The sequence below is a fragment of the Fonsecaea erecta genome (assembly GCF_001651985.1).
Source record: "Fonsecaea erecta strain CBS 125763 chromosome Unknown Scaff1, whole genome shotgun sequence".
NCBI classification, from domain to species: Eukaryota; Fungi; Ascomycota; class Eurotiomycetes; order Chaetothyriales; family Herpotrichiellaceae; genus Fonsecaea; species Fonsecaea erecta.
Genome location: NW_017387244.1, coordinates 2,262,561 through 2,288,203, shown reverse-complemented (window position 1 = coordinate 2,288,203; position 25,643 = coordinate 2,262,561). Strand labels below are relative to the sequence as shown.

The 25,643-nt window shown below is 55.1% G+C and overlaps 10 protein-coding genes across 10 annotated transcripts; 6 read left to right on the top strand and 4 right to left on the bottom strand.

Moving 5' to 3' along the window:
• Positions 1–76: 76 nt before the first annotated feature.
• AYL99_00800 (hypothetical protein) lies at positions 77–1,144 on the bottom strand (the record flags this gene model as incomplete). The annotated part of the gene is made up of 1 exon (XM_018832316.1): positions 77–1,144. The coding sequence occupies one exon, from the start codon at positions 1,142–1,144 to the stop codon at positions 77–79; it is 1,068 nt and encodes a 355-aa protein (XP_018698195.1).
• A 313-nt stretch (positions 1,145–1,457) lies between these two features.
• Positions 1,458–3,077, bottom strand: AYL99_00799 (hypothetical protein; the record flags this gene model as incomplete). Its single annotated transcript, XM_018832315.1, has 1 exon — positions 1,458–3,077. The coding sequence occupies one exon, from the start codon at positions 3,075–3,077 to the stop codon at positions 1,458–1,460; it is 1,620 nt and encodes a 539-aa protein (XP_018698194.1).
• Positions 3,078–3,485: 408 nt separating this feature from the next.
• Positions 3,486–5,036, top strand: AYL99_00798 (hypothetical protein; the record flags this gene model as incomplete). Its single annotated transcript, XM_018832314.1, has 1 exon — positions 3,486–5,036. One exon carries the CDS (start codon positions 3,486–3,488, stop codon positions 5,034–5,036), a length of 1,551 nt encoding a protein of 516 aa, XP_018698193.1.
• Positions 5,037–5,642: 606 nt separating this feature from the next.
• On the top strand, positions 5,643–7,769 carry AYL99_00797 (eukaryotic translation initiation factor 2-alpha kinase; the record flags this gene model as incomplete). Its single annotated transcript, XM_018832313.1, has 1 exon — positions 5,643–7,769. The coding sequence occupies one exon, from the start codon at positions 5,643–5,645 to the stop codon at positions 7,767–7,769; it is 2,127 nt and encodes a 708-aa protein (XP_018698192.1).
• A 1,357-nt stretch (positions 7,770–9,126) lies between these two features.
• On the top strand, positions 9,127–9,945 carry AYL99_00796 (hypothetical protein; the record flags this gene model as incomplete). Its single annotated transcript, XM_018832312.1, has 3 exons — positions 9,127–9,258; positions 9,316–9,626; positions 9,678–9,945. 3 exons carry the CDS (start codon positions 9,127–9,129, stop codon positions 9,943–9,945), a joined length of 711 nt encoding a protein of 236 aa, XP_018698191.1.
• Positions 9,946–12,020: 2,075 nt separating this feature from the next.
• Positions 12,021–13,064, top strand: AYL99_00795 (hypothetical protein; the record flags this gene model as incomplete). The annotated part of the gene is made up of 1 exon (XM_018832311.1): positions 12,021–13,064. One exon carries the CDS (start codon positions 12,021–12,023, stop codon positions 13,062–13,064), a length of 1,044 nt encoding a protein of 347 aa, XP_018698190.1.
• Positions 13,065–16,539: 3,475 nt separating this feature from the next.
• AYL99_00794 (hypothetical protein) lies at positions 16,540–17,851 on the bottom strand (the record flags this gene model as incomplete). The annotated part of the gene is made up of 2 exons (XM_018832310.1): positions 16,540–17,042; positions 17,080–17,851. The coding sequence occupies 2 exons, from the start codon at positions 17,849–17,851 to the stop codon at positions 16,540–16,542; spliced, it is 1,275 nt and encodes a 424-aa protein (XP_018698189.1).
• Positions 17,852–19,083: 1,232 nt separating this feature from the next.
• AYL99_00793 (hypothetical protein) lies at positions 19,084–21,406 on the top strand (the record flags this gene model as incomplete). Its single annotated transcript, XM_018832309.1, has 3 exons — positions 19,084–19,376; positions 19,450–21,118; positions 21,182–21,406. 3 exons carry the CDS (start codon positions 19,084–19,086, stop codon positions 21,404–21,406), a joined length of 2,187 nt encoding a protein of 728 aa, XP_018698188.1.
• A 519-nt stretch (positions 21,407–21,925) lies between these two features.
• On the top strand, positions 21,926–23,389 carry AYL99_00792 (hypothetical protein; the record flags this gene model as incomplete). The annotated part of the gene is made up of 1 exon (XM_018832308.1): positions 21,926–23,389. The coding sequence occupies one exon, from the start codon at positions 21,926–21,928 to the stop codon at positions 23,387–23,389; it is 1,464 nt and encodes a 487-aa protein (XP_018698187.1).
• Positions 23,390–23,676: 287 nt separating this feature from the next.
• AYL99_00791 (hypothetical protein) lies at positions 23,677–24,807 on the bottom strand (the record flags this gene model as incomplete). Its single annotated transcript, XM_018832307.1, has 1 exon — positions 23,677–24,807. The coding sequence occupies one exon, from the start codon at positions 24,805–24,807 to the stop codon at positions 23,677–23,679; it is 1,131 nt and encodes a 376-aa protein (XP_018698186.1).
• Positions 24,808–25,643: the final 836 nt, after the last annotated feature.

Sequence of the window (25,643 nt, the reverse complement as noted above, 5' to 3'; positions counted from 1 at the left end):
GACGTGCGTGATAAACGAAAACCTTGCGGGCTGGTTCCCTAGAATCTGGTTGATCGTTTCAACGTAGTGTGGCAGACTAGAAAATCCTGTTCAACACTTCTTTCACGTCGTCACTGATCTTCTCCGGGCCAGCAGTGTCTTGCCCCTTCTTCTTGCCCTTGACTTCAGTCTGCCTCCAAGTTCTCCTGACATCCGCAGCGGCAGCGTCACCTGTAGCGTGATTGGAGCCCTCCTCGCCCTCTCCTTTCCTGATAGCCTTCTTCCTCTTGATGCCCTCGACCCTCCTCCCCTCCTCCACGCCCTCGATAAAGCGCTTCGTCTCCCGGGCGATGATCCTCCTCTCCTCGTCCCGCCTGCCCTCCTCCTCTCTCTTCTCTTCCCTCACTCCAGCCATCAACTCCTCCCACCTCATGCCCTTGAGGTACTTCATGTTCCACACGTCGTCGCGATACCAGCCGCCCTTCTTGCCGCCGACCGTCGTGGCGTTCAATGCCTCCGCGCACCGGCGCGCGACCTTTTTGGACGAGAACTCGATCCAGCCTTCTGTGTAGAGCTGCCGCGAGTTCTTCTTCGAGTTGTGCGCGTGCCGCGAGGCCGGGGACAGGAAGAGCCGTTTGATCGGAGAGAAGCCGCGCTGTTCCAAGAGGTTGCGAAGCGCCGAGGGCTTGAGATACGGAGGGAGTGATGAGAGGTAGACCACGCCCGGGGTGGTCTCCTTGGATTTGGATTTGGATTTGGATTTCTTGGGTTTCTTCTGGGTCGTCGGCTCGCTTGTTGTTATGGACGCAGATTGGATTTCTTCAACCCTCGCCGCTTCACTCTCTTCTATAGCCTGGTCTTCATCCTGGGTGTGCTTTTCTTTCTCATCATCATTATTATCGTCATCCTCGTCCTCGTCCTCTCCATCCTCCGTCTTTGGCTGGGTCGCAGCGGCCGCTGCCCTCGAGGCCTTCGGCGTTCGACTGCGGATCAGGTTGGGGGTGAAAAATTCGTCTTCACCGCTGCTTTCGTGTTCGACCTTCCGCCTCTTACTTGCTCGGCCGGCTTTCGACACTTCGGCGGCTTCGGAGTCGTAGCCGGCATCCTGGTCGGATTCGTCCGGGAACCCGGCGTCGAGGTACGCATTCCTCCTCTCAGAACTCATGACAAAGGTGGCCCCACGGTTTCGATTTCGCAAATCGAGAGAGATGTGTTAAATCTCTACCTGTAGGTGTGATATTGAAAAACAAGTTGTTGTTTTGAGGACGAAGTGAAAGAACTGGGACAACACCCACTACGAGTTGCGGTGGTTAACGTGTGAAAATGCGGAGGAAATTTTTGGTTGGAGAAGGAGAGGAAAGACATCGAGTTGAAAAAGCAAACCTATTAGTGGCCGTCAATCCAGATCGTAATGGTCGCATGCAAATATTTCCTCTCATAATGCTACAAATTGTCTATAACCTTTTGATGTGCCTCATCTATAAACGGGCACTTTCGCCCTTCCACCGAAGTTCATTTCCATCACTAGAGACAGTCTTGCGTGCGATTACATCTTGGACTTTCTCTTTCACGCCGGCTTTGTTTTTCCACTGCCTCAAAACCTCATCAATCACTCTCTTTGAACCTTCCTTGCCTAGATCCTTCACAACAGCCTCAATATCCGACTCCCGTGGCAACGCGAATTTGGCGTGCGGATAGTCTGTGTAATGCTGATCCAGCGCTCCTTGGCTAGGCTCGACCAACTTCAGAGCCTCCTGCTCGGTAGGCGCGGCAAAGAATTCGTCCACATCTGCCGTCGAGACATCCTCCAATTTGGCAGGGTTCCACACAGGCTTCGTGGGCGGTTTGTTGATCAGGCGGGCAGAGACGCCCTCAACAAAGTCAGGGTGTGCCATGAATCTGCTGGCCATCTTGTGCTCTTTGATGAAGGTCTCGGAGATGTTCCAGTGTTTCCCTTCCCTGAGTTGACGTAGGGTGACACGCAGGCTGGTGGGTGATCGGATGGCGATAGTCTTTTGAGTTGCTTTCGCCCATTCGGCAATCTTCTCATCTGCCGATTCGGTTTCCTTCTGAAGGGCGGCCAATATCTCCTCTATCGTGTTATACTTGAAAACCCGATCGACAGCGTCCCGCAAGGCGCCGGTGATGTTGCCATACTTAGCAGCTTCATAAGAATCCGGGGAGGGCAGACTGCTCGAAAACTCAGAGATGGTGGAATCGATCAGCTCCAACCGTTCGTTGAGATCCGCGTAATCTTTGAAGACGAGCTCGGAGAGACGAGTTGTCAATTGTGCCAACACAGAACTGTCGATGTAGTGCGTCGCAACGCCGGCGTAGAAGGCCTGCACGCCATGTAGTCGTTCGGAGGTCAGGGATAGATATGTACCAATTTCGCCATCCAGACGCGGCAAAAAGAAACTTCCACCAACGTCCGGGAAGAAACCAATGGTCGTCTCAGGCATGGCAAAGACGGTCTTTTCGGTAGCAATGCGGAAAGGTGCATGGACTGAGAGACCAACACCACCACCCATCGTGATACCATCCATGATGGCAATGTATGGCTTGCTGTATGTCGCGATCAGATGGTCCAATTGGTATTCGAGAGCAAAGTAGTCCGAGGACTTCTTTTGACCTTCTGGTCCCTGTTTGTTCTGCATCGCAAGTTCCGCAACGTCACCTCCTGCGCAGAAGGCTTTCGGGCCAGCACCGCTGATCAGAACGACATTGGCCATTTGAGACTTTTCCCACTCCCGAAGACGAGGGAGGATTTTCCTAGCCATTGATCCGTTGAGTGAGTTCAGCTTCTTGGGCCGGTTCAATTCTATGGTCCGCACGCCGTAGAGGGAGTTGAACAGGACGTCGTCGGGGTCGTCTGTGGGGAGTTCTTTCGGCATTGCGCCGTACTTGATGGTCGAGGAAGACATCTGCTGCGGCGTGAGCTCAAAATTCGTACTCTTATACAGGACATAGCCTACCGTTCGACGACCTAGTGCCAATGGAGAAAATGGAGCTCTAGACCTTGCGGCCAAGGCCGCTGTTCTAGCAATCGTACCGGGAGCGACAAGAGAGGCCGCGTATCTCGCACAGCAGGCTTTCATGTCGAAGAAAAAAGCACAAATGTAATCACATTGAACCGCAGTTACGAAGTTGGTTTGGGGATTTCGTTCAATATGACGGCTTGCGAAGGACGAACCTCGGGGATTTGTCCGCATCTTTCACACCGAGGCTTTTCGTTCCCCTGCCTAGCATTCAGCATGATCCATCGAGGAAGGTAAAGCGAGGACCCTCACGTGCAAGGCTGCGACTTAAAAGTTTTTCTTGGCGCCGACCGGGGCTCAGCAAGTGGGAGGCGAATTCTGAATAATAGAGAATCGCTTTTTCTCAAATCTTCTATTGCTCGGTCATTTCTTTCCTCGCCCCTTGAGTCTTTGATCTTTATCTTCCTGGGGCTTATAGGAGTGACTGTTGGTCAATATTGTATCTGGACAACATCACCGAGTTTCACAATGTCGATGGATCTTGATGCCCCGGTTGCCCTTCCTTCGGTGAACAAGCCACAAGCAGCGACCATCCTCTGCTGTAACTGTGGCGCTCCCATCGATGGGACTGCCTCCGCAGGTGCTTTGTGCTATGACTGTATCAAACTCACTGTCGATGTATCGGAAGGAATCCAGAGGGAAGGCGTACTTCACACTTGCCGAGATTGTGAAAGATGGTTAAGCCCACCTTCACAGTGGGTATCGGCAGCTCCAGAGAGTAGAGAATTGCTCGCTCTCTGTCTGCGGAAACTTCGAGGTCTCAACAAAGTCCGGATCATAGATGCTAGTTTCCTCTGGACAGAACCTCATTCTAGGCGGATTAAGGTAAAGATCACTGTTCAACAAGAAGCCTACGAAGGAACGATCTTGCAGCAGACTTTCGAGGTGGAATACGTCGTCGCCTACCAACAATGCCCCGAGTGTGCCAAGTCATATACGCCAAACACATGGCGGGCCTCAGTCCAAGTTCGACAGAAAGTGCCTCATAAGCGAACCTTCTTGTACCTCGAGCAGCTCGTGCTCAAACACCAAGCGCATAAAGACACGATCAACATCAAGGAAGTCAAAGACGGCCTAGATTTCTATTTCTCTCAGCGGAACCATGCAGAAAAGTTTGTCGACTTCCTCACCTCCGTGACACCGGTCAGGGTAAAGAAATCCCAGGAACTCATTTCCATGGACATCCATACCTCGTCAAAATCATACAAATTCACCTTCTCATGCGAACTATTACCGATTTGCAAAGATGATCTAGTGGCATTGCCTATCAAGATGGCCAAGTCCATCGGCAACATCGCACCCCTAACCCTCTGTTACAGAGTGGGCACGTCAGTCAACCTCCTGGATCCGACCACACTACAGACAACAGACATGCCGACGTCGACATACTGGCGTACGCCTTTCAAAAGTCTCGCAGACGTGCAGGAGCTTGTGGAGTTTGTTGTGCTGGACATCGAACCTTTAGGCACCCAAAATGGCCGATTCTTTGGAGCCGAGGCAACAGTGGCCAGGGCATCCGATCTTGGGGTCAATGACAAGACTTATTACTGCAGAACCCACCTCGGTGGGGTGTTGCACGCCGGCGATTCAGTGCTTGGTTACCACTTGACGGGAACAAACTTCAACAATCAGCAGTTTGAAGATTTGGAGCAAAGCAGCAATTATTCGTCGACTATTCCAGATGTGATGCTAGTCAAGAAGTTCTATGCCAGGAAGAAGAAGCCCAAGAGCAGAAATTGGAGGCTGAAGCGAATGGCCAAGGATGAGGGCGAGCTGTTGCCGAAGAAGGCCGACCAGGAGAGGATGGATGCGGACTATGAAATGTTCTTGCGAGACGTGGAGGAAGATGAAGAGCTGAGACAAACGTTAGCGTTGTACAAGGCCAAGCATCAGAAGAAGAAGGATGCAGATGAGATGAGCATGGTGACTGGGGAGAGCAGTGAGGATGAGGTGCCTCGGATCAACATGGATGAGCTACTGGAGGACTTTGAAGATCTTGATGTGAACGATGAGGTATGATTGAGGAATGAGAACAAGGAAATAAGACCATTTGACGATGGAGTGTTTGGAAGCATCGTATAAATCAATCAGTGACCTCGTGCACCTTCGCGGCTTCACGTGTCTCCTATGATGTCACATCACATTCACTATTGCTAGCGTGTCTCGATAAGTTTTTGATTCGGCGTGACGGTCACTGAGTCAGCTATCAAGTGTCTGGGTGCCTGCGAAGTGAAAGACAGTGTAGACTGGGCTGAACGTCTTTGTCTTTGACTCTTGCTGCCTACTTTATCACATTGTCAATGTGCGCGCCCTTTGGTTTTGCCAGTCAGACCGAACAGCGTCGAATCGCGTGGCACGCTGCGCCAAGCTATGAATGGCTGCCGAAAAGGTGTCCAGTATCCTCCATTGCTGTGAAAGGCCACGACACAAGCGTGACAATTGTCTTGTATAGTATGAGCCACTGAGCACGTGTTTTCCAATTGTGTACAGAAGGCCGCGATTGTCTCTCGTCGTTTAGCTCCTCACCTAAGCCCGGATCTTTTACCAGATTGCTCCCTCTTCGTGCGATGGTCATTGTCTCCGGAGAGCTGCAGCGAGTGAGATCGATTGGGTGTGATAGAAGTGATGAGTTCTGCTTTCTTTCGACGACCTACCGAAGGAAGTTCCAGCTCCAGCTCAGACGGCGATAGCTCAGGGGAAGACGATGTCCCACCACATCAACTTCATGAAAGTGTCGAAGAAGGCCAGACCATTATCACCGAATCACTTTCCAGCCATGGCACTGTCTCATTCGGAGACGAGATGGATGCCCCAGCAACTTCCTTCCCCAACATTGACCAGCACCGGACCAACCTGCTCAGCGCTCTTCTCGAGGACTTTGCCAGAAATCGAGCATGTGAGATCATGAACAATGCAAGGCCAGGGTCCAGGTTCACGAAATTGTCAGCGGAAGTCCAACCGTTGGCGGACAAGCTCTACGAGCAACTTAGTCAATCATTATCTCTGACTGGCGTTCTCTCGGCCGGTACCGACAGAGACAACGAGCAAACGAGAGCAGCATACTTGGCCGGCCTCGAGAGTCTTGCACTCGGAGGCGTCCAGACTCACGATCTCCTGCATGGGCCAGCTCGCAGTCAACTTCCGCCACTTGAAAATCAACTGGCCATAAAAAACGTCGATAATCAACCGCATTCACTCGTTCCCACCTTGCTCGCAGCATCCATGACAAACCTCGCTCTTCACGGTCCGTCTCGTTTGTCGCCGTATAGTGACCTCGTCTTGTCGACGCCCACAACTCGTCGCAGTCACTACGAGTCCAGCTTTCAGCAACTGAGACTGCTCGGAAAAGGAGGCTTTGGCAGAGTATATCATGCTTACAACCTATTTGACAAGAAGGAATACGCAATCAAGAAGATTCCCCTAAGCCCTCGGTTATCGCAGCGATATCGAGAATCGGGGCACAAGGAGCTGGAAAACATACTACGAGAGGTCCAGGCCTTGGCGCAGCTGGAGCATAACAATGTTGTCCGTTATCATGCGACGTGGATAGAGGAGCCTAGAGGTGCATCTACCACAATACCTCAGCTTAGGAAGCAAAACATCACAGTTCAGGGCAGGAGACTCATTACCGATCGCCCAGCACATTCCCGACCGGCGGATCGAAATACCCCGGCCAACTGGCAAGTCTCAGATCATGGTGACGGTATCGTCTTCGGCTTTGACAGTCGACCCACCACTCCTGCTCAAGACCTAGAGAGTGCGGTCCATCCGACCCGATCCATCAGTGAGACAGATCACGACCAATCTTCCGCACGAGCTTCTGAGATCTTCACAGATGGCAATGCAAGGGCCAGCATTATGCACGATCCGGCCATGGATGATTCGGTGTATGTGCTACATGTGCAGATGTCAGTATATCCCATGACCCTGGCGCAGTATTTGGCACCAGCACCGCCCAATGCCAGAAGCGCACCCAGCAACCCCATTCGCAGACACTGTTTCCACCTCATCCCAGCTCTACGGCTGCTGATGGGCATTCTGTGTGGCTTGCAGTACATCCATGCAAAGGGACTTGTGCACCGTGACATCAAACCATCCAATATTTTCATCTCAAGCCTGAGCTTCCCTGCGGTAGGATTGATTTCAGACGGTTATTACGACGTGGGATCCTGTATCGGTTGCGCGAATCCTACCCCATATTACATTAACCCCCGAATTGGTGATTTCGGACTTGTTGCACAGCTGGCCAAGGAAGATGACCTCGAGACAAGCAACCATGGCCAAAAAGCCGGCAAGATGGTGGGGACAGAATACTATCGACCTCCGCCATGGATTGACTCCAAAGGCAAGACAAAATCTAACGCACAAATGGACGAGAAAGTGGATGTGTTTGCGCTTGGTGTTATTTTCGTGGAACTACTCTGGCCCTGCCTGACCAGTACGGAGCGCATGCATGTTTTGCGAGACCTACAGAAGGGCAGGACTCCAACTGGCCTTGCCGAGAAAATCGACAATGAAGGGCACGAATCTGGCACAGGCGAAATGGTTGTTCGATGCATATCCGGAATGCTCGAACGAGACCCGCGGCGCCGATGGAGATGTGAGGAGATCAAGCAATGGCTGGACAAGCTACTGACCAGATTCCCGACCTTGGTTGATCATGGTAGTAATGGAGGTATCAGCGGGACTGAAGGCGTCGACATGAGAAAAGTCCACAGTTTCAGCGAAGCGAATGGAGAGGCAGGGGGCTAGCAGGAAGATCGCTGCTAAGTCAAGACATTGAAGCCGTCAACGGCGACGGAGCCTCATAGTCAGTCACTCAACAAAGTCAAAAATGCAATGACTATGCGTGAGCGAGAAACACATTCGCCAGATAGAGAGAAGTTCGGTCCCCACGTCAGGCAAGAGAAGAGGCTTTCATGCCCTTTGGACGACACCCTGGTTGTGCAACTACAACTACGAATAGTTGATGAACGCCTGCTGTAGGTCGTAGCAACCCGAGAGTGCTCTGGGTAGAGAGGACAAGGGGTAATCTGGAGTCGCCATCCGCCATTTCCCCGCTTCCACAACTCATCTCCCGCACAATCTGGCGCAGACGGAGCTGGCTATGGCCGCTTGCCTAGCAACGGCACCGGTCTTTTGCAGCTTTTCCAGAAGTGATGTCTGACGGCAATGAGGCACGTGAGCATATTTGCCAGGAACGGAAAAGCGCCTCATTTCCCGGAAAGTCGGCGAATCCTTGGCATTTAACTGCGCTTCCCTGGTGCAACTACGTTGTCACCGGCGCGAACAGGAGACATCCACCTGCGTTTAACCGACGATACGAGCAATCTCAGCCTCCAGCTTAGCTCCTAGTATGAACGCTGGTCGTCGGTTTTGGCTCTATTGGTTTCATCTAGTCAACAAGAATGAAGCCGGTGCCTGCAGCTCACTTCCCAATCAAGCGCCTGTCTCGGGAGCAGGCTGGCACGATTCACGCAGGACTTGGACAGTCTGCCAACTTCATCTCAACGTCAAATCTCGCTTGGCCCGAAAGCATATCGGTTCAGATAACGGGTGATCGCCCCGTTGATTTCTCGGGCACAAGTATCTGATGTGTCCAGGGCATACTCGCGCTGGATCTACGCAGTAAGAGCTGTCTGGAGCTGCCGCCGTCTGTGCTCCCACAGAATGGTTGGTACTGAAGAGCTTGGGAGACCCAGAAACCCATCCTGTTTTCGTCGCTATGTCTGTCTCGCTTTGATCCTTGTGGGTACTCTTTGTGAGCTTCCCTAGTAACTTACTGGCTGGGGCACATTCCGCACGATTATGGCGCTTTCGGTACCTTGGCAGGGGATTGGACCGAAACGAAAAAGGGGCAGTTTGAGATGCTGGTCCGACACCGTCGACACATGCCAATTTCCCCAAAAATGCACCGGGACTCGGGACAAAGGGTTTGACACTGTCCGTGGAGGGACTATGAGATGCACCTCTTTCCTCCGACCTGCTGTGGCTTTTCTTCCCTCGCCGTCTTGACCTCGTATCTGCTTGAGCCTCGTCCGTTATACCTCTCGACTAACCACACTCCTTTCACAACCAACTCGTCGAAGCGCGCATAACATTGACAACGATGGTCGCCATGAAGAGATCAGCCCTCGCATTGGCGATGGCTGCCGTGGTTGGCGCTCAAAGCTCGTCAGTCATCAATGTCTTCATTCCTGATGCGGACGACCAAACTCTTCTGGGATCCCTCATTGCTTCTGTATGTACAGGTACTCTCTGCTCTTGTTATGTATCCACCGACTCACCTTGATGGCAGGATGCGACCAAAACCACCATGGCCATCTCGTGTCCGTCCAACGCCGACATGAGCGAATGCGGATTCGGCCCTGACGCGGTTACCATCACTTTCGGTCCCTCAACCTTCCGCGCCGCGGAGACCCTCGACCCATTGTCGCTCATGCTCGACTGCAATGTGAAGGGCACAACAGCCGCCACGTGCACAGAGACATACATTGGACCTGCAGATATCCTGGATACGGAAACGGCGACGGCCACTGACTCAATAACCGATACCGATACCAAAATGATCACGACGACCACCACGACAGTCCTATCGCAGTCCGAGATGTAGGTTGAAGTTATTGCCAGAGAGATTTCGAGGTGCTCACAACGAAATAGTGTTTTCATTCCCGTGACGATCACCGCGTTCGCCGACTCCAGCAGCAATACTAGTGCTACCACCACTGGGGCGAGTGGAAGCACAGCCTCACTAGCCACAGCTACGTCAACGGGCTCTGGGAGCAGTAGCTCGGCGTCTAGCAGCGCCAGCGCAAGTACGAGCCCATTGGATCAGAGCAACAGCGCTGGAAGCGTGGGCGCCACTCGCTGGGAGTTGGTATCCGCAGCGGGAGCCGGGCTGATCGGACTGACGCTTGTCCTGTTGTAAAACAAAAAAGCCGGGTGTGGGTGGGTGCGCAAATCGTCCAAGCATAGCATAGGAGCAAGGAGCATGGGAAAGGTGTGTGACAACAAATGGGGATTACAAGGACCCGAGTATGACGGCATACCTCCGGTTACTTGTGGGCCTCTTGAGCAAAGGAAGATACACCATAATAACAAGATACCCAACAAAGCAACTATCGACAAGAAACCTGTCTTTCGATTGCCTGCGCGGCTCAATTATCCGCGCCGCAGCTTGCACACACCACAAACGGTTACAATGCCCGGATCTCTTGTCCGGAGCAGATGCGTTGCTGATGGTGGGAAGATGACGTACCCGATTACCTTGTAGATGGTCACTGCATTGTTGTTTCCCTTCGTCTTATCTCCCAGCTTATGGTTCCCTTTGCCTTTCGTTTCGTTGTATTGAGAAAAGGCGAGCAGAAGACCAGATCATTGGGCCACGCGAGCACCAGATTCTCCCATGTTCCAATTGAGTTTTTTCTCCCTCCCCCGTCCCGTCGTCGGCTGCCACGAGGCCTTTTGTCTTTCGACTTCAAAAGGACGAGAGGGAGGTGATTCGCCGCCAGTTGACGTAGCCGAGGGAATTGCACGGATGGGAGTTGGGCGTTTATGTAAGACAGGCGATCGGTGTTGGTGGTGACAGCGGCATCCGCCTCTCGGCGCGTTGCTGAGGCTTGCACAGGCACTTGATTCGACGGATTGCAGGCCCCAAGTGGCGCTCAGTAGCGAGAGATCAGCCCAGCAGATGGCACTTTGTTGAATTCCCATGACCAGACCCCACCCAGAAACTGGGGGGATCTCCGCCGATCTCCATGCCCGATCGTCGATGACATAGGCGGCATGCGATCTCCTAGGCTAGGGAGCTAGGGGAGCCTATGTAGGGGAGGGGAGGGGCTTCATCGATGCAGGCACAGATGCTCGATGCACACGCCCAATCCGCACCTTCGGGCAATCGTCTCGGAAGCCGTGACATGCCCACACCAACTGCAAACAGTAGTGTTCCGTAGTAGCACAGACAGAGAGGGAGAGAGCTGGTGCAGCTTGGCCTGGGAATTAGTGGCTGCATCCAGAGGTACCTCCAGGGCAGTGGCGGCTGCAGAGCCGTTTCTCTCCACTTCCACCACTCTTACGTGCTCCTGTTCTTTGTTTCCAGTGTTCCCGGCAACCTGTTTTTTCCTTTTTCCTTGTGTCGCTGCCTGCCCCGCACTTCAGAAAAGCCTCAATCCCGCTCTTTTCCTTCACATGCCGTTCTTGGACACCACGAGCGAGCTGCCTCCCTCAATTCTCATTTGCTCTCCTACATTTGCCCCTCCTCCCTCTCCTCCCTCCTGGATGCTTATTCCGGGGCCCTTCCAGCATTTCATGTCGAATCAGCCACTCCACCCTTGCCGTGTCACAGCCACCTGGTGAGAAAAGCCACTCTCAGCCCGCAGTTCTTCCAACTCAACTCACCGGCCCAAGCATCCGCCGCTCCAGCTAGAGCCATCGGTCGATCTCTTACTCCTCTCCTTGCCATCTCGCTCCACCCAGGCGCGGCCCACCTGTGTTAGCAAGACAGCCCACCGCGTCCACCTGCAATTCTCAACACGTTCACCAGAGGCCGAAGGCTGCCTGACATTTTCCATTTTCTCCGATCCTTCCTCAGTTCCAAACCGACCTATCTTCCTTCGAATTCCACCACCCCCCCCCCTCTCCGTTACTACCCACCGATTGCTGATCCTAAATAAAACACGATCCCTTAGCTACGCGCCTTACCCTTCTCCTGGAAGTATTTCCCTAGCCACCCTCTCTCCCCCCTCCTCTGGAACATTCTTGTACCTTCAGCGGCCCCAGATCCCACAGAAGGAATCATATATCCCTTCTGTGTTCTAGATACGTCCAAAGCAAACACCAACACCGTCCGACAAACAGACCAATCCAGGCGCCACGTCCTTACGTGCACCGCGAGGGACTACCCAAACAGAACTTGTGTACAAGCCACATCTGTTCTGGGGCATCGAAGCTCTCTAAGATCTTACCATTGTCGCCTCAAAGAAATAGCAGTCTCCCCAACCGACCATGGGCACCCTTGCGAGCCACTCAGGCATGTCGTCGGCGGGTGTCTCGTCTGCCACCCCCAGCATCAGTGACTTGGATGGTTACACCTTTCGCGACTACCACTTTCCCTCCAGCTCCGCCTACGCCCCCGTTCAGCTTGAAGACGACGAGTTTGGCTTCGACCCTCCCCAGAAGCCTCTGACGATGAATGACTATCAAGTTTACAGCCCACCAAATGACTATCCCCTGTCTCAATGGCCCGAGTTCGAGCGAGACGACGACGACTTGAAGCCGTCGACCGAGAACCCGCTCAACATGGATGCCTACGAGATGGACAAGTTTATCAGCTCCGTATTACCTAATTCCTCCACAGCAATTGCACGATATGGCCAAATGACTCCTCCACGGTCTGACTCCACCGCCAGCACCGATTCAAAAGAGGAGAAGCTGTCGCCCAAGTCTCAGCCAGTGGAGCCACAACCGCGAAAACGAGGAAAGGGTCGGCCTAGAGCCTCAGAGACAGCCTCTGCGCCGTCCAAGACGACAACTACCGCAGGCCGCAAGCGAAAGGCGACGCGTAAAGCCTCCGCCACCATCGAAGAGGGAGATACCCCGGAGGACCAAAAGAGAAAACAATCACTCGAGAAAAACAGACTGGCTGCTGCAAAGTGCCGAATCAACAAGAAGGAAAAGACGGAGAGGCTACAGCGAGACTCCCAAGAGAAAGCGATTGAGAACGCCTTCCTCAAAGATCAGATTATGCGCATGAAGGACGAGATTCAACAGATGAACGCCATCCTTGTTACGCACGCCAGCTGTGAAGGCTGCAAGTCCCCGGAAGAGATCCAGGCACACCTCAATGCCCTGGGCAACGACTTCTTCAGCCAACAACTCGCCCTCGCCAGTCAAAGCTATGGACAGTTTCCAGTAAGCCTTAGCAGTTTACCTGTCATGCCCGACACTTTCTTTCCAGAGCCGACCGCCGACGACATGCTGCATCCGCCTCTGCCAGAGTTCAATCGCTCTGCAGAGTTCGAGGTGCAGACTCCGGCGCCAACGGATTGAAGCGAGGAAAACCCAAGGCGGTCACTGCTCAATCAACCATTCTGTTTAGTCAATGTATCAATTAGCGCGGATTCGTTTTGCTGCCTCAGACCCACGACCAGATCTTTCGTCGATGCCGGGCCAAGGCGGGCTTTTTGTCCGATGGTACCCCTCACAGAAGTTTCTCTCTTGACAGCAGCTTCGCGGAATACCAAGGTCGACTCAGTCAAATCAGACGTGCAGGTGCTCTTGTCAAAGACAGTTAGCCAGTCATTGGCGGGGTCAAAATCTTGCCTCTGCCCCGCTCCATGTGGCGGTGCGTGCAAGGTGGTGACTGGCCGAAATGCTCGCGATTTGACGCTTCCGGCCTCTTGTCACCACCGCTTCAGCTCTGCTGTCGCCAGGACGCCCAGGTAGGCCCCCTGTCCTCTGCGGACCCGGTTTTGCAGCACCGGAGGCTACAGCTTGGGCGTGGCTTGGTCGTTGGTCGAGGGCCCTGCCACGATTTGACGAGCATGGAAAGGTTCTGCACGGGTAGCTTTTCTGACTGCATCTAATGCGTGCACATGGAGGTCTGGACGGGGCGGGACAGGTGGGAAGGAACAACAGGACACGGAAAGGGAATGGCATTGTCACTTTGAACAATCGAGTTCAGCTGCTCTTGTTCTTGGACGCCGACGCGGCGGAATTTGTGCCGATCCGAGCTTACGAATGGATTCCGAGAAACGAGATATGTAATGATAGTTATTAGTTGCCACGCAATAGGAAGTACATATGCAATAATTGCGTGCAACCTGTCTGGTTACGACTTGTCCAATCGTTCCACTTCGTCATATGCTGTCCTGTTAAGCAAAGCGTCGGATTTATTTGGGGGTGGTCGATCGCCGGACTGGGATGAGCTGGAGGGGGGCCGGCTTCTCACGGATTTCGAAACTCAAGCTTTCAGCATTCAGCACCCCCGAACATGATTATACTTTCTCTCACTAATTAATTAATTAACTTCTGAAAGACAATAGAAGAGAGTGCCAACCAGGGGTCTAGATTGGATAGGGCGTCCAGTATGATCCGGCGGGTATACACCCGAGCACTGTCAAAGGTCAAGGGAAGCTTGCTCGTTCACTTCTTCCAGATACTTCCAGAGAAAAGAGTTCGAGGCAACCATTTTGGGGTTGACTGTCAGCTGTCTTTCGATGTGTGTGTGTGTGTGTGTGTGTGTGTTTGTGTGTGTCGATCTTGTCCGAGCCTGCAAGGGCCCCGAACAGGAATTTGTCTTAAGCTGCGGCTGACTCTGCTCTTGCAGGTATGTATGTATGTGTGTATGTATGTATATATGTATGTGTGAATGTGTGAATGAATGAAAACATGCTCGCCGAGCCCTGACTGATTTGAACAGTATGGCCAAAGCGTCCCGCTCGAGCCAGCAACTAACAGTCTCTTCCTCAATCAGCTAATCTGCTCAAAAGTCTGTTCAATCGATAACGCATTGGGTCTCCTGGGGAGGTAGAGAGGTAGAGAGGTACAGAGGGAGAGTTCCAGGGCAATGATGCAAACAAGGTGCACGCACCAAGGGCGACCGGCCTCGAGGGCTCACTCTCGATGACCCGGATATCGTGATCCGGGAAGTTAACTCAAGTCAAGTCAAGTCACCTACCTACCTACCCACGTACCTACCTAACCACCACCTTATCTAGGCAGTCGGATTTGGGTGGGGGGGATTCTTTTTCCGGGTTGCGTGTGTGAGTTGCACAAAACGAACGAAACGAAAGCAACGATCTGGGATCTGCATTTCCCCCAAGGCTGATCGATGTAATCAGCAGATCAGCATATTATTCTTCGATCGCACACTTTTGTCTAGATCGATAGGCCCGGGGCGGCAAGGCCAGGCAGGCTGGCAGGAGCTCCATTAATGGGGGCTGGTGGGGGAGGTTGATGGATCGGGGTGGAGTGGAGGGGAGAGGGGATGGGAATTGATCGGCCGGCCCCATTCATTCATTCCTTCATTCATTGAAATGCCATCTTGGGAACTGGTGGGAACACACCACTACCACCACCCCCCTTGCCCTGGTTGCTGATGACGTCAACTTTGCACCAGAGGGTGGTTGGGGGTTGGGGTCAGGGCCCGGGGGGGGTTGTGTGAGATGTCAGACTTTCCATTGTGCCATTCTGAGATTTGCGCTTGTCAGTCAGAGTTAGACATCCAGGGATGGAGAGAGGCAGAGAGAACCACGGGGTTGTCAGATTCGTTACGATCACCTCCCACCCACAGTGCTGTAAATACATACAGGATATACAAGTCCATTCATGTACTGGATGGATTACTGACCCAGTGGGTGGTGGATGAGTGGGGGTACTGCTATATACTGCCATCTCCCCCCCCATTGAATGTACTGTAGGTAGGTAGGTAGGTACACGGTGCAGCGTACTTGAAGTACTCGATACCTACACCACCTCGCTACCTACCTATGTATGTATGTATGTATGTACCTGGTAGGCAAATGACATCATCACCCCTGCCCACCTAACCTTCAGTGACCGACCGGCCAACCCACCCACGATGACATCGATTGGGGGGACGCCCTGAGCTGACTTGACTTGCTAATACCTACCATTCTTGCCCTGGCTTGGGTCCTTGACGCCCGCCTTTCTTTTCCGTCTGGTCCGTCTGTTGTGGCTGGTGAGAGAGCAACATACAGTACTCGGTGGATACCACGCCGCGCAAGGCTGGGGATGGGGGTTGCTCATCGTCTCATCATCATCATCACCATCAACGTCGTTAGTCGCCGCCGCCGCCTCCTCCTCCACCTCCTCTTCCTTCTTGACGAGGCTGTATGGTAGGTGGGCGGGGTGTGTCCTGTAGGGCTGAAAGGCTCGCTGGCTCCATCCCTGACAAAAGCGAGATAGAGTCCCTCGCTATTGTGTAATTAGGTGGCTCGCTAAAGTAGTACGGAGTTACCTATTTAATTACCTACCAACCAAATAATAATACTCGTCGAACGTCGGGTCTACCACATCACGTCACCGCAGCACGACTCTGACGACAGCTTCGCTCGCACAACAGGCCCCTTTTTCCTTTTTCCATGAGAGCGTCGTTCTGCACGTGGGCGCTGAGAGCTGGGCTTTTTGCTCGTCTACGGCGGAATATAAGCTAGGAGTGAAGAATCGAACCCCTCGCCCCAAATCTCAGATGCTGGAGCGCCCCTTGGGGCCGGGTAAGCGAGGGAGAAAAGAATAGCAGGACAAGATGATAGATAGATTCCGCAACCGTGACCGTGACCGTAACCGTCACTGTATGGATACTGTTGGGCAAAAAAACGACGTTTCCATTTTCTGGCACAGTTGCTGGACGAATCTTCCCGCCTCGGGGGTCGCTAAACTCCATATCTTGAGCTGACTATCAAACAGTATATGTCAAAATCCCCCGTACGTCTGGCTCAAATTCGGTCTAGATCTGTTCGCGTTCCCTCCCTCTTCGGTCGTCCGACCTGTCTGGCCTTCTTCACTTTGACCGCCGATTCCGTCTCTCGAGGCCTGGAGACAACGGAAGTGCCTCAGACTGCGCCGCCTGCGACGACGGTGTCGGCAGCCATTCACTACTACTACCACCACTGCCCACGCTCCCGTGCTGCTGCTGCTGCTGCTGCTCTGAGAACCCCAGTTCCGCGGCTTCGTTGACGTCGCCGCCCGTCTGATGGAGTAGGTACTCGGCTCTGGCTCGGCCGATGCCCAGGCTCGCCAGTTGTTGGATCTTGGCGGAGTCGGCGCGCGAAGTTGAACTCGGGGGCGCGGGCGCCGACAGCACGGGCGGCGCAGGAGGGGCTCGCGACGGTCGTGTCGGGAACGACCGGTCTTCTCGAGCGGGCTCTGGGAACGGCGCCTGTGAGCTGGGCTCCGGGTTGATGTCCTTTCTCCTGACCGGTGAGGCATAATTGTCGTTCGAGAACGCCCCTCGGTGGCGGTGCGGGCGGAAAGTCTTGGTAGAAGGGATTGCGAGGGTCGTGGCTGGCAGTATCGTGAGCCGGGAAGCCCCCCGGGATACCGAAAACATCTGACGGATCCGCGTAGGCGCGGGGTCCTCCACTAGGTTGCTCTGGTCGGGACACATCCACAGGAGTATAGGTCCTCTCTGCTTGTGTGGGCACTTCTCTCTTCGGCCGTGGTTGCGAGGCTCGCTCGGATTCTGCTGGCATAGCTCCGTGTGACGGGGTCTGCTTGACGGGTGTGGCGGGGCTATTGGGGACCGCCGGCGAGGCTGCTGGACCAGGCCAGATCGAATTCGAGGGTACCGGTCGTCGGCTGGAAGGACTTTGGACCATTTCCGGGTCGCGAGCCGTCGGTCTCTCCGGCGTCGCTTCCATGGCCGGTGCTGGGCGTGATCTCCGTTTCGGCCGTTCGGGAACAGAGGGAGCTCGAACTTGCTCTTCCCTGACGGGCTCGCGCGGCGGGTACGGCGTCGGGGGTTGGACATCCTTGATCAGATCACAAGATTGGAGATGGTTCTTCAAGGCGGCCACCGAGGTCTCGATGGATGTCTTCCCTCTCTCGAGGCACGCATAACACGAGTAGGCGGCTCGACGGTCGTGCAGCGAGGCACACGCCTGGACGTGACAGCTCACGACCAGCGGCCAGTCCTTGTCCGAGGAGATGGTCGGCAAGTTGCCAGCGTCGGCGATGACGAGGTAGCAGTGTCTGCAGGTCAGGTTGCCATTGGGGCGTTGGACCAGGATGGTATCGATGTCGGCTTGCGAGTCTTGCAGCAGACGTGCCCCTTCGCAGTAGGTGATGTCCATGGCGGTGGGAACGGAGACCATGGTGGTTTTGTTGCGTGAGGTGAGGACTATAGATAGATATCTAGTGATGGGTAGGCTTTAGGACGAGACAGATAGACACGAACACAGACACACGACCAGACACTGGGCGACTGTGGCGATAACAAACAGGGGACCGAGTTACAGGTGAGCCTTTCCCAGAGATTCCCATGACAGAGGCTGCGGAGAAGAGAAGGGTAAATCACTGCCTGCTTCGGCCGCTGCTTCTGGAAACGGGGGTGGAAGTGGGCTGGACGATCAGGCAGGGCGTTTTTGTGGCAGTGTGCGTTGATCCCCCAGGGAGAAACTCTAGATCAGGCTGGGCTGAAAAAGATCCCTGTCGGATTGTTGTGTTGTGTACGCCAGCCAGGACGCGTGCGCCAAGGGAGGACGCCACTGGAGCCTGAGCCTGAGCCTCAGTTCTCTGTCGCCGACATGAGAGAAAGACAGGATGGATGGGTAGATGGGCCTATGACCAAGGCAGAAAGCATAACAGCCAGCGGGAAGAGAGAGACAGAGACAGACCAGGGCGTCGTCTCTTCTCAGCATCAGTTCAGCAGCTAATAACCATTCTCCCAAACAAGAACAAGGCACCGAGGCAACATCAGATACAGACACAGTACCGAGTACTCCGTACATACTCGGTTGTGCATGTGTCCATCCATCACCTCATCCGTCTCTGCACGTTTGTTTGTTTGTTAGGCTGCCGTCATTGCACTTCGCCACCGCCGCACCGCATATCAGCCACGCAACCGCCAATCACGTCTCATCGACATCGCCCATCACGACGTCGGTCGGCACGACGACTACTACGCCCCATTCTGCCTTTTTGTTTCGCGGTAGCCTGGCCTGCCTGTGGCCCGATTCGATGCATTGAGCCGAGGGGAGGGGAGGGCCACGCAATGATGGCGAATTGTGCATGACGGTGGTGGTGGTGGCACCCAAATGGTAAGTAAGGCTGGCAGTGTATGTGCTGCTTGAGAGGAAAGCAACTACCGGGAGACCGGGGACACACTCTCCTTCAGCCCCCCTTGGCATTGGAACGACACTCCCGGTGGCTGTTCTGGAACATCTACTCCTTGTATGTATGTGTCTGTGTGTACCTGGTCTCGGTGTGTATAGGCATCTCTTTCATCAATTGTCTCTCTTTCGTGACTGGACTCGCCACCTTTCCTGCTACAACTTCTAACCAACCCTTCTTTCTTCGACTGTTCCCCCCTCTCGTGTCATTGCACATGGCGTATCAACAGAGTCACGGCACGTCGGTGCCAGATCCCATACAGACCAACGGATACGTCGACGTTTCGAACCCGTTCACCGATCGCCTGAAGGGTCTGCAGAGCGAGGAGGAGAGACGGCTGTTTGACCTGGTCGACAGACTCAAGGACCTCGACGTGAACCGAGAGCTGCAGCTCCCCCAGCTGGTCGTCTGTGGGAGCCAGTCGTCGGGCAAGAGTTCCGTCCTCGAGGCCATCAGCGGCCTGTCCTTTCCGCGAGGAGAGTTTACTTGCACCAAATTCGTGACTGAGTGGGTTTCTGCGGATCCTTTGCTTACAACTACACTGTCGGGAAGACTCTTGCTAACGGTGGCTGTTGTGCAGACTTCGGTTTCGGCCAGGGAATGTCGAGTCAATCAACATCGAGATCGTGCCCGACACGAGACGCAATCCGGACGACCAGGCACGCCTCCGAAACGCCCGATTCAAACCCAGGAGGCTGGCCGAGCTGGGCCAAATCGTCAAGGAAGCCGAGAAGTGGCTGTTGGGCGGCCGTGGAGGGTTTGCCACGGACGTGCTCAAGGTCGAGGTGGTGAGGCCCCGACAGCAGCCACTCACTCTCATCGACACTCCCGGTCTGATCGCCTCGCACAATGAAGGCCGCGAGTACATCGACCTGGTCCGTCGGATGGTGGACGACTGGATCCAGCAGCCACGCACCCTGATCTTGGCCGTGGTAGAGGCCAACCTCGACCCGCAAAAGCAGTCCGTCCTCACCATCGCCAAGGAAGTCGATCCCACCGGAGCGCGGACCTTTGGCATCATCACCAAGCCCGATCTCGTCGAGTCACCGTCGGGCTTGGAGGACTTCTGGATCAAGAAAGCCCAGAATGGTGCCGACAGCATGGCCGAATTCAACTTTGCCAAGGGCTGGCATGTCCTCCGCAACCGTGGCGTGCGCGAAACCGGCAACGAGACCTCGGCGGCCGAGAGAGACGAAGCCGAACGCATGTTCTTCACGTCTCCCGAGCGCAGATGGAGTCAGGTCGATCCAGCACATTGGGGCATTGACTCCCTCCAAGACCGTCTCAGGAGCATCTACTACGACCACACCCGGCGGCAGCTCCCGATCATCCAGGACGACATCCTCCACAGGCTCCAGAAGGCGATGAGGGAAGTGGATGGGATCAACGAGAAGCTGGCCGACGCCGACGAGATCTGGGCTCGGTTTTCCGAGCAGCGGACTGGGCTGGCCGTGCAGGCCAAAGGCTGTGTGGACGGCACGTACCTGGACGGCGCGGCCGACTGGAACGACGCACCCAACTACTACCTGCGGTCGCGGATCGAGGAGGATCACGACGAGTTTGCGCGCGAGGTGGAACTGAACGGCCACGGCCTGCGTCAGGACCGATCGGCGCGCAGCCTCACCGAGGACCGGGACGGCTTCCTGACCTACGTCCAGCAGATGCTGGAGTCGACCCGGGGCCGCGAGTTGAAGGACAGCTATGACCCCAACCGGCTGAATCTGCTGTTCCGCAAGCACTCGGAACCCTGGCACGGCATCGGGAAGCTGCACCTGGACCGCGCCCACGAGCGGTGCGTCAAGTTTGTCGAGCATATTGTCGAAAACGTGCTCCGGCATGAACTCCCGGCGCTGCCGACGCGGGTGTCGCAGGCCATGAAGGACCATCTGTACCAGGCTCTCGAGAAGCAGAAGAAGAAGGCCGAGGACGAGCTCAAGGCCATCGAACAGGACCGGAAGCAGCCCGCCCAGACGCAGAGTCGACGCTTTGAGAAGCTGGCTCGGCAGTTGAAGGTCAACAAGAACTTTGCCCTCGTCAACCGGGTGGCGGAGGAGGAGTACCCGTACATGGCACATGCGTCGTCGCCGAACCGGACGGAAAACCCGAATGAGAGGGAGAACATGCCGCCCCCCGCGACGCCGGGGAGTGCCACACGATTTACCCCGGCGCATGTGGACCGGGTGCTGGCTCAGGACAGTCGCGCCGAGTCAGCGGAGGAGATTGGCAAGAGGATGATCATTTACTACGAGGTGAGGAACCACATATCTGGGTGTTCGTTGTCGAAACGAAAGAACTAACTTTTGTGTGAACAGATCGCTCGTGAAGTCTTTATCGACAACGTGGTGGTCCAGGTGGTGGAGCGACATCTTCTACGGCCGCTGCACACGCTGTTCCAGGGCGACTTTGGCATCGACAAGGACACCTTCACACGTGCGGTGGATGCCGAGAGAGACCAGAATCTGACGGCGAGGAGGAATGCGTTGAACGAGAGGGTCAAGCGGTTACGGACGTTTGCTGACCAGCTGCGTGCCATTTGATGGATTGCGAGGTAGGGGGGAGTGTATTTTATTACCTGGGGGCATCTTGGACCGTCGTGAACATTGGAGATTTGGGACTTGATATTATGTCACCGGCATCACGCAAGGAAGGACATTATATTTATAAATTATATATCACTGGCTACTTATACCGTAAATGAATTACAGTAGGGACAGTATGTTTTTACGAGGATGAATCTTATATACGGGACGGAGCTCGGGTTTTTGTTAGGCCGAAGCCGCAGCCGAGGCTCGAATCAAAATCCATCATCCGCAGCAATTATTCATTCTCTAGTATTTGCTTCCCAGGGCTCAGCGTGTCCATTTCAGCGTGTCCATTTGAGATTATCCATCATCCACAACCCATAATCCACCATGCGTCTGCTGCTGCTGCTGCTCCCGTTGTCGTTGTCACAGAGATGATACCGACGTCGCCCCTTTAATTCCAACACTACACGTACCCAACCCACCCACCGACCCGTACAGTCCATCCATCCTCCACAACCATCACCACCAGCCATGGAATACCTCTCGACGCTGCAGTCGCCGGTGGACGACCTGAAGCCCTCACTGTTCGAGCTGCTCTCGGAGCAACAACTCTCCGCCCTGCTGCCGCCCACGATCCGCTACCTGCTGGCCGTGCTCACGCACCGCTACCCGCGCTACCTGCTGCGCATCCTGAACAACTACGACGAGGTGTACGCGCTGCTGTCGGTCGCAGTCGAGAAGTACTACCTGGAGCACTTTGGCGGCAGCTTCACCGAGAACTTCTACGGGCTCAAGCGCGAGAAGGTGCTCAGCCTGCGTGGCGGCGAGGTCAAGCGCACCCAGATCGCCGTCCCCGCAGAGGTGCGTGAGCGCCTGAGGCTCCAGGGCCGCGATATCTGGGCCAATCTCGCCGTTTTGGTCGGCGTGCCCTACCTTAAGAGGAAGCTGGACGAGAGTTATGATATCCATATCGCCCCGTCGGCCGGGTTGTTGATCAGTGGTGGCGGAGGAGGAGGAGGGCTGGGTGGAGTGGAAGGCAGGAGGTATCTGGATCGAGACGCCCTGCCACCGAACCCGACCATCAAGCAAAGAATCATGTGGTATTACAAGTGGTTTCTGCGACACGTCTACCCAAGCTTGAATGCGGCCTACTACTTCAGCATTTTGGCTTTTAGTCTGTGGTACCTGTTAGACGGGACCAAATATTCGAGCCCGTTCCCGTGGTTGGTTGCCACGAGGATGCGGAGAATGGGCGCCGCGGCTCAGCAGGCTATTGACGCCGCGAGAGACGCCGCCGATAAGGCTCTCGCGGCGAGTGCTGCGGGGAGACCGGGACAAGGGTTGAGTGGCATGTTCAATCCACGGACGCTGTATCCTCGATTACTGTCCAGCTTGAGGATCCTCTTGCCGACGAGTATCTTCGCATTGAAGTTTTTGGAGTGGTGGCACGCCAGCGATTTCTCGAGACAGTTGAGCAGAAAAGCCGCCGAAGGGTTGGAATTGCCGCCGCCGGTGGTCTCTGGGATGGAACTCGCCCGAAAGCCTATGCCGGAGCCACAAGGCGTTTTGCGAACCTTGACGACAAAGAACACGACAGACAAACGAACGCCGCCGGTCTCGAGTATCACATTCCTCCCCATCTTCACGGTCCCGCCGCCCCCGACGAGCGACCTGTGTCCGATCTGTCTACACCCGATCTCGACAGCCGCGGCGTGCCAGACCGGGTATGTTTTTGATTACAAGTGCATCTTCCAGTGGATTGAGGGCACGCACGAGCGACAGGAGGCGTTTATGAAGGGCGAGAAAATGAGCGAATGGGAAGATGACGACGAGGAGGAAGAGGACGACGACAAACACGGACAGGCCGGGGATGCGTCGACGAAAAAAGCACACAAGAGCCGTGAGGGCAGTTGGGAAAGCGGGAAGGGAAGGTGTGCGGTGACCGGCCGACGGGTCCTCGGCGGCACCAGCGGGCTGCGCAGAGTCATGGTTTGAGCGGCCTGGCCGGAACTGCTCGGTCGATGGCAATGGAATCTCCCGAAGCACCGCCTCCTGTCGAACCGCGACACGGGTCGGCTTGTACAGGTCTCACCAGCGCCGGGCTCGAGCCGGAGCTTTGTCGCTACAACCAGGCCAGGATCAATCACACGCCTCATTGAATATGATGATGATCAGTGGGGCATCAAATGACGAGATTCGTCTCTTCCTGAAGATATCCTTTCACGAGGCGTCAAGATGCGTTGTAAAACACAGCAACCCAACGGGGTCGCACTCCAAGACAGCTAGGTAGCAACGACCGCTACTTCCTCGACCTCAGTCTCCACCACAGCCACCGCTGGCTTTGCGGGTATGGGAACCTCTTCGGCAACGTAGTTGATCTTCTCCGACGCGACATACAGGGGGAGGACAGCCTCACGCCACGGCTTGGGCATATAGAGCAGAATACTTTTCAAACACCACCCGCTCAGGGCCTGGGTCTGGGTCGCGTCCCACAGCGTCAACCCCGGGGCCTTTCGGTGCAGGCATACGCTCGCCATGTTGATCCGGTCATAGCGGCCAGGTCCACCGTTCTTGATGGCATCTTCGGCCAGCGCCCAGGCCAGCGAGCTGTACATGACCCCCTCGTGCGAGTACGCCAGCCCGGCCGGCTTCATGAAGGCGGCGACCTGCAGCTCGCAGTTGGTCACTCCGACCTTTCTCTCGTCCTTCATCAAGGCCGAAGCGTGCGACCCGAACTGCGGCTGCACGACCTCGTCTGTCGCCGAGTATATTGACGTGGTGGGCACGTAGGCCGAGTCGCCGCCGTTCGAGCGCAACGTGGCGATGAACTTGGAATTGACGGTCTGGTTCCACACGGCGGGCGTGCCCGGCACCATGCCTTGGAGCGGCGTCAGGCCCCAGGCTTCGACGGTCCCTTTGAAGTCGGCCGACAGACAAATGAAGTTGCTGACCTGCGCGCGGGTGCTCGGCCAGTATTTCAACGCCCACTGTGTCGCCAGGTTTCCCTGCGACCAGGCCACCACGGCCACCTTCTTGCCGCACACGGTGGCGATGTAGTTGATGGCATATGCCACGTGCTCGGCATTCCGGGGCGCCTCGTCGCACATGCGGCCGGGGATGTTCAGCCACACGGGATCGGCGAAGGTGCTGGCGCGGAGGAGTTTGGCGAAGTTGTGCTCGAACGCCTCGCCGCCGTACGAGCCCGTGCCCGGTACGAGGACCACGGGCGTCTTGCCGTCGGCGCCATGCTTGAAGTCGGCCGGGATGAAGATGGCCGAGCGCAAGGGCTGCTCTTGGATGGAATAGGGGGCGTCGGATGCGTGGAAGGCTGGGTAGATGGCGGGGGAGGGGTCGGGGTTTTTGTTTTGGTGGCTGTTGATGTTGACGTTGATGCTGCCGAAGCCGAGCACCATGTTGGGCGATATTGAAGATCAACGGTTGGTCTTGAGCGTTGGTATGAACCAGACACGGAACCAGACTCAGCGAGAGGGGGACTTTGAGTGTATCCTTCGCGGGACTTGTCCTCGTGAGAGCTCGGATACTGAATGAAGATCTATCTGATAGAGGCAAGCCTGGGCAATGATACATATATACCCGTTGTTGTCGTTCAACCGCTATGTATGTGTCTTGTCACATTGTTTTAAAAGGCTACGACTCAACAGGGCAGCTGAGCCCGCCCCGAGAACCATTCATTATCTGTGCTGCGCGCAGTAGTGCTATTTCCAGCTCTATTCTTTCTACAATTGATACTTACTTCTTGAAGAGTGAGTGCCTCTCTCATCTCACAGCCCACGTCCAATGAATGCCAGCAGCGAAGCGACAACGGCCACTCCGTCGTCTCCCCCGCATGTCTCGACGTCTCTACACGTAAAAACATACTTACTTCGTCCAATAATAAGACGGGCCGCCGTCGTTCCCGAGCGAGTCGTGGTTCTTAGTGCTCTCTCGCTTCCGTTCCGCCATTCACATCATTCCCTCCTACATACGAGGAAACTCACAGAGTTGGTTGTCCATGTCCCAATGGGCTTCAAGGCTGAGGGAGGGACGTGGAAGCAGGACGAGGAGTGAGAAGTGATCGTCGCCCACTTCGCCCCTTTTTGTCCTGTCCTGTGTCCTTTGGGTCTTTTAATACCATGGCATGGCACACGCCCACGCCGTTTTACGTACACGATGGATGTCATTACCCTCTCCTCTCTGCCCCCTTTGGTATGGGCTACACTCGATCACGCCGCCGGTCGGAGACTCTCTG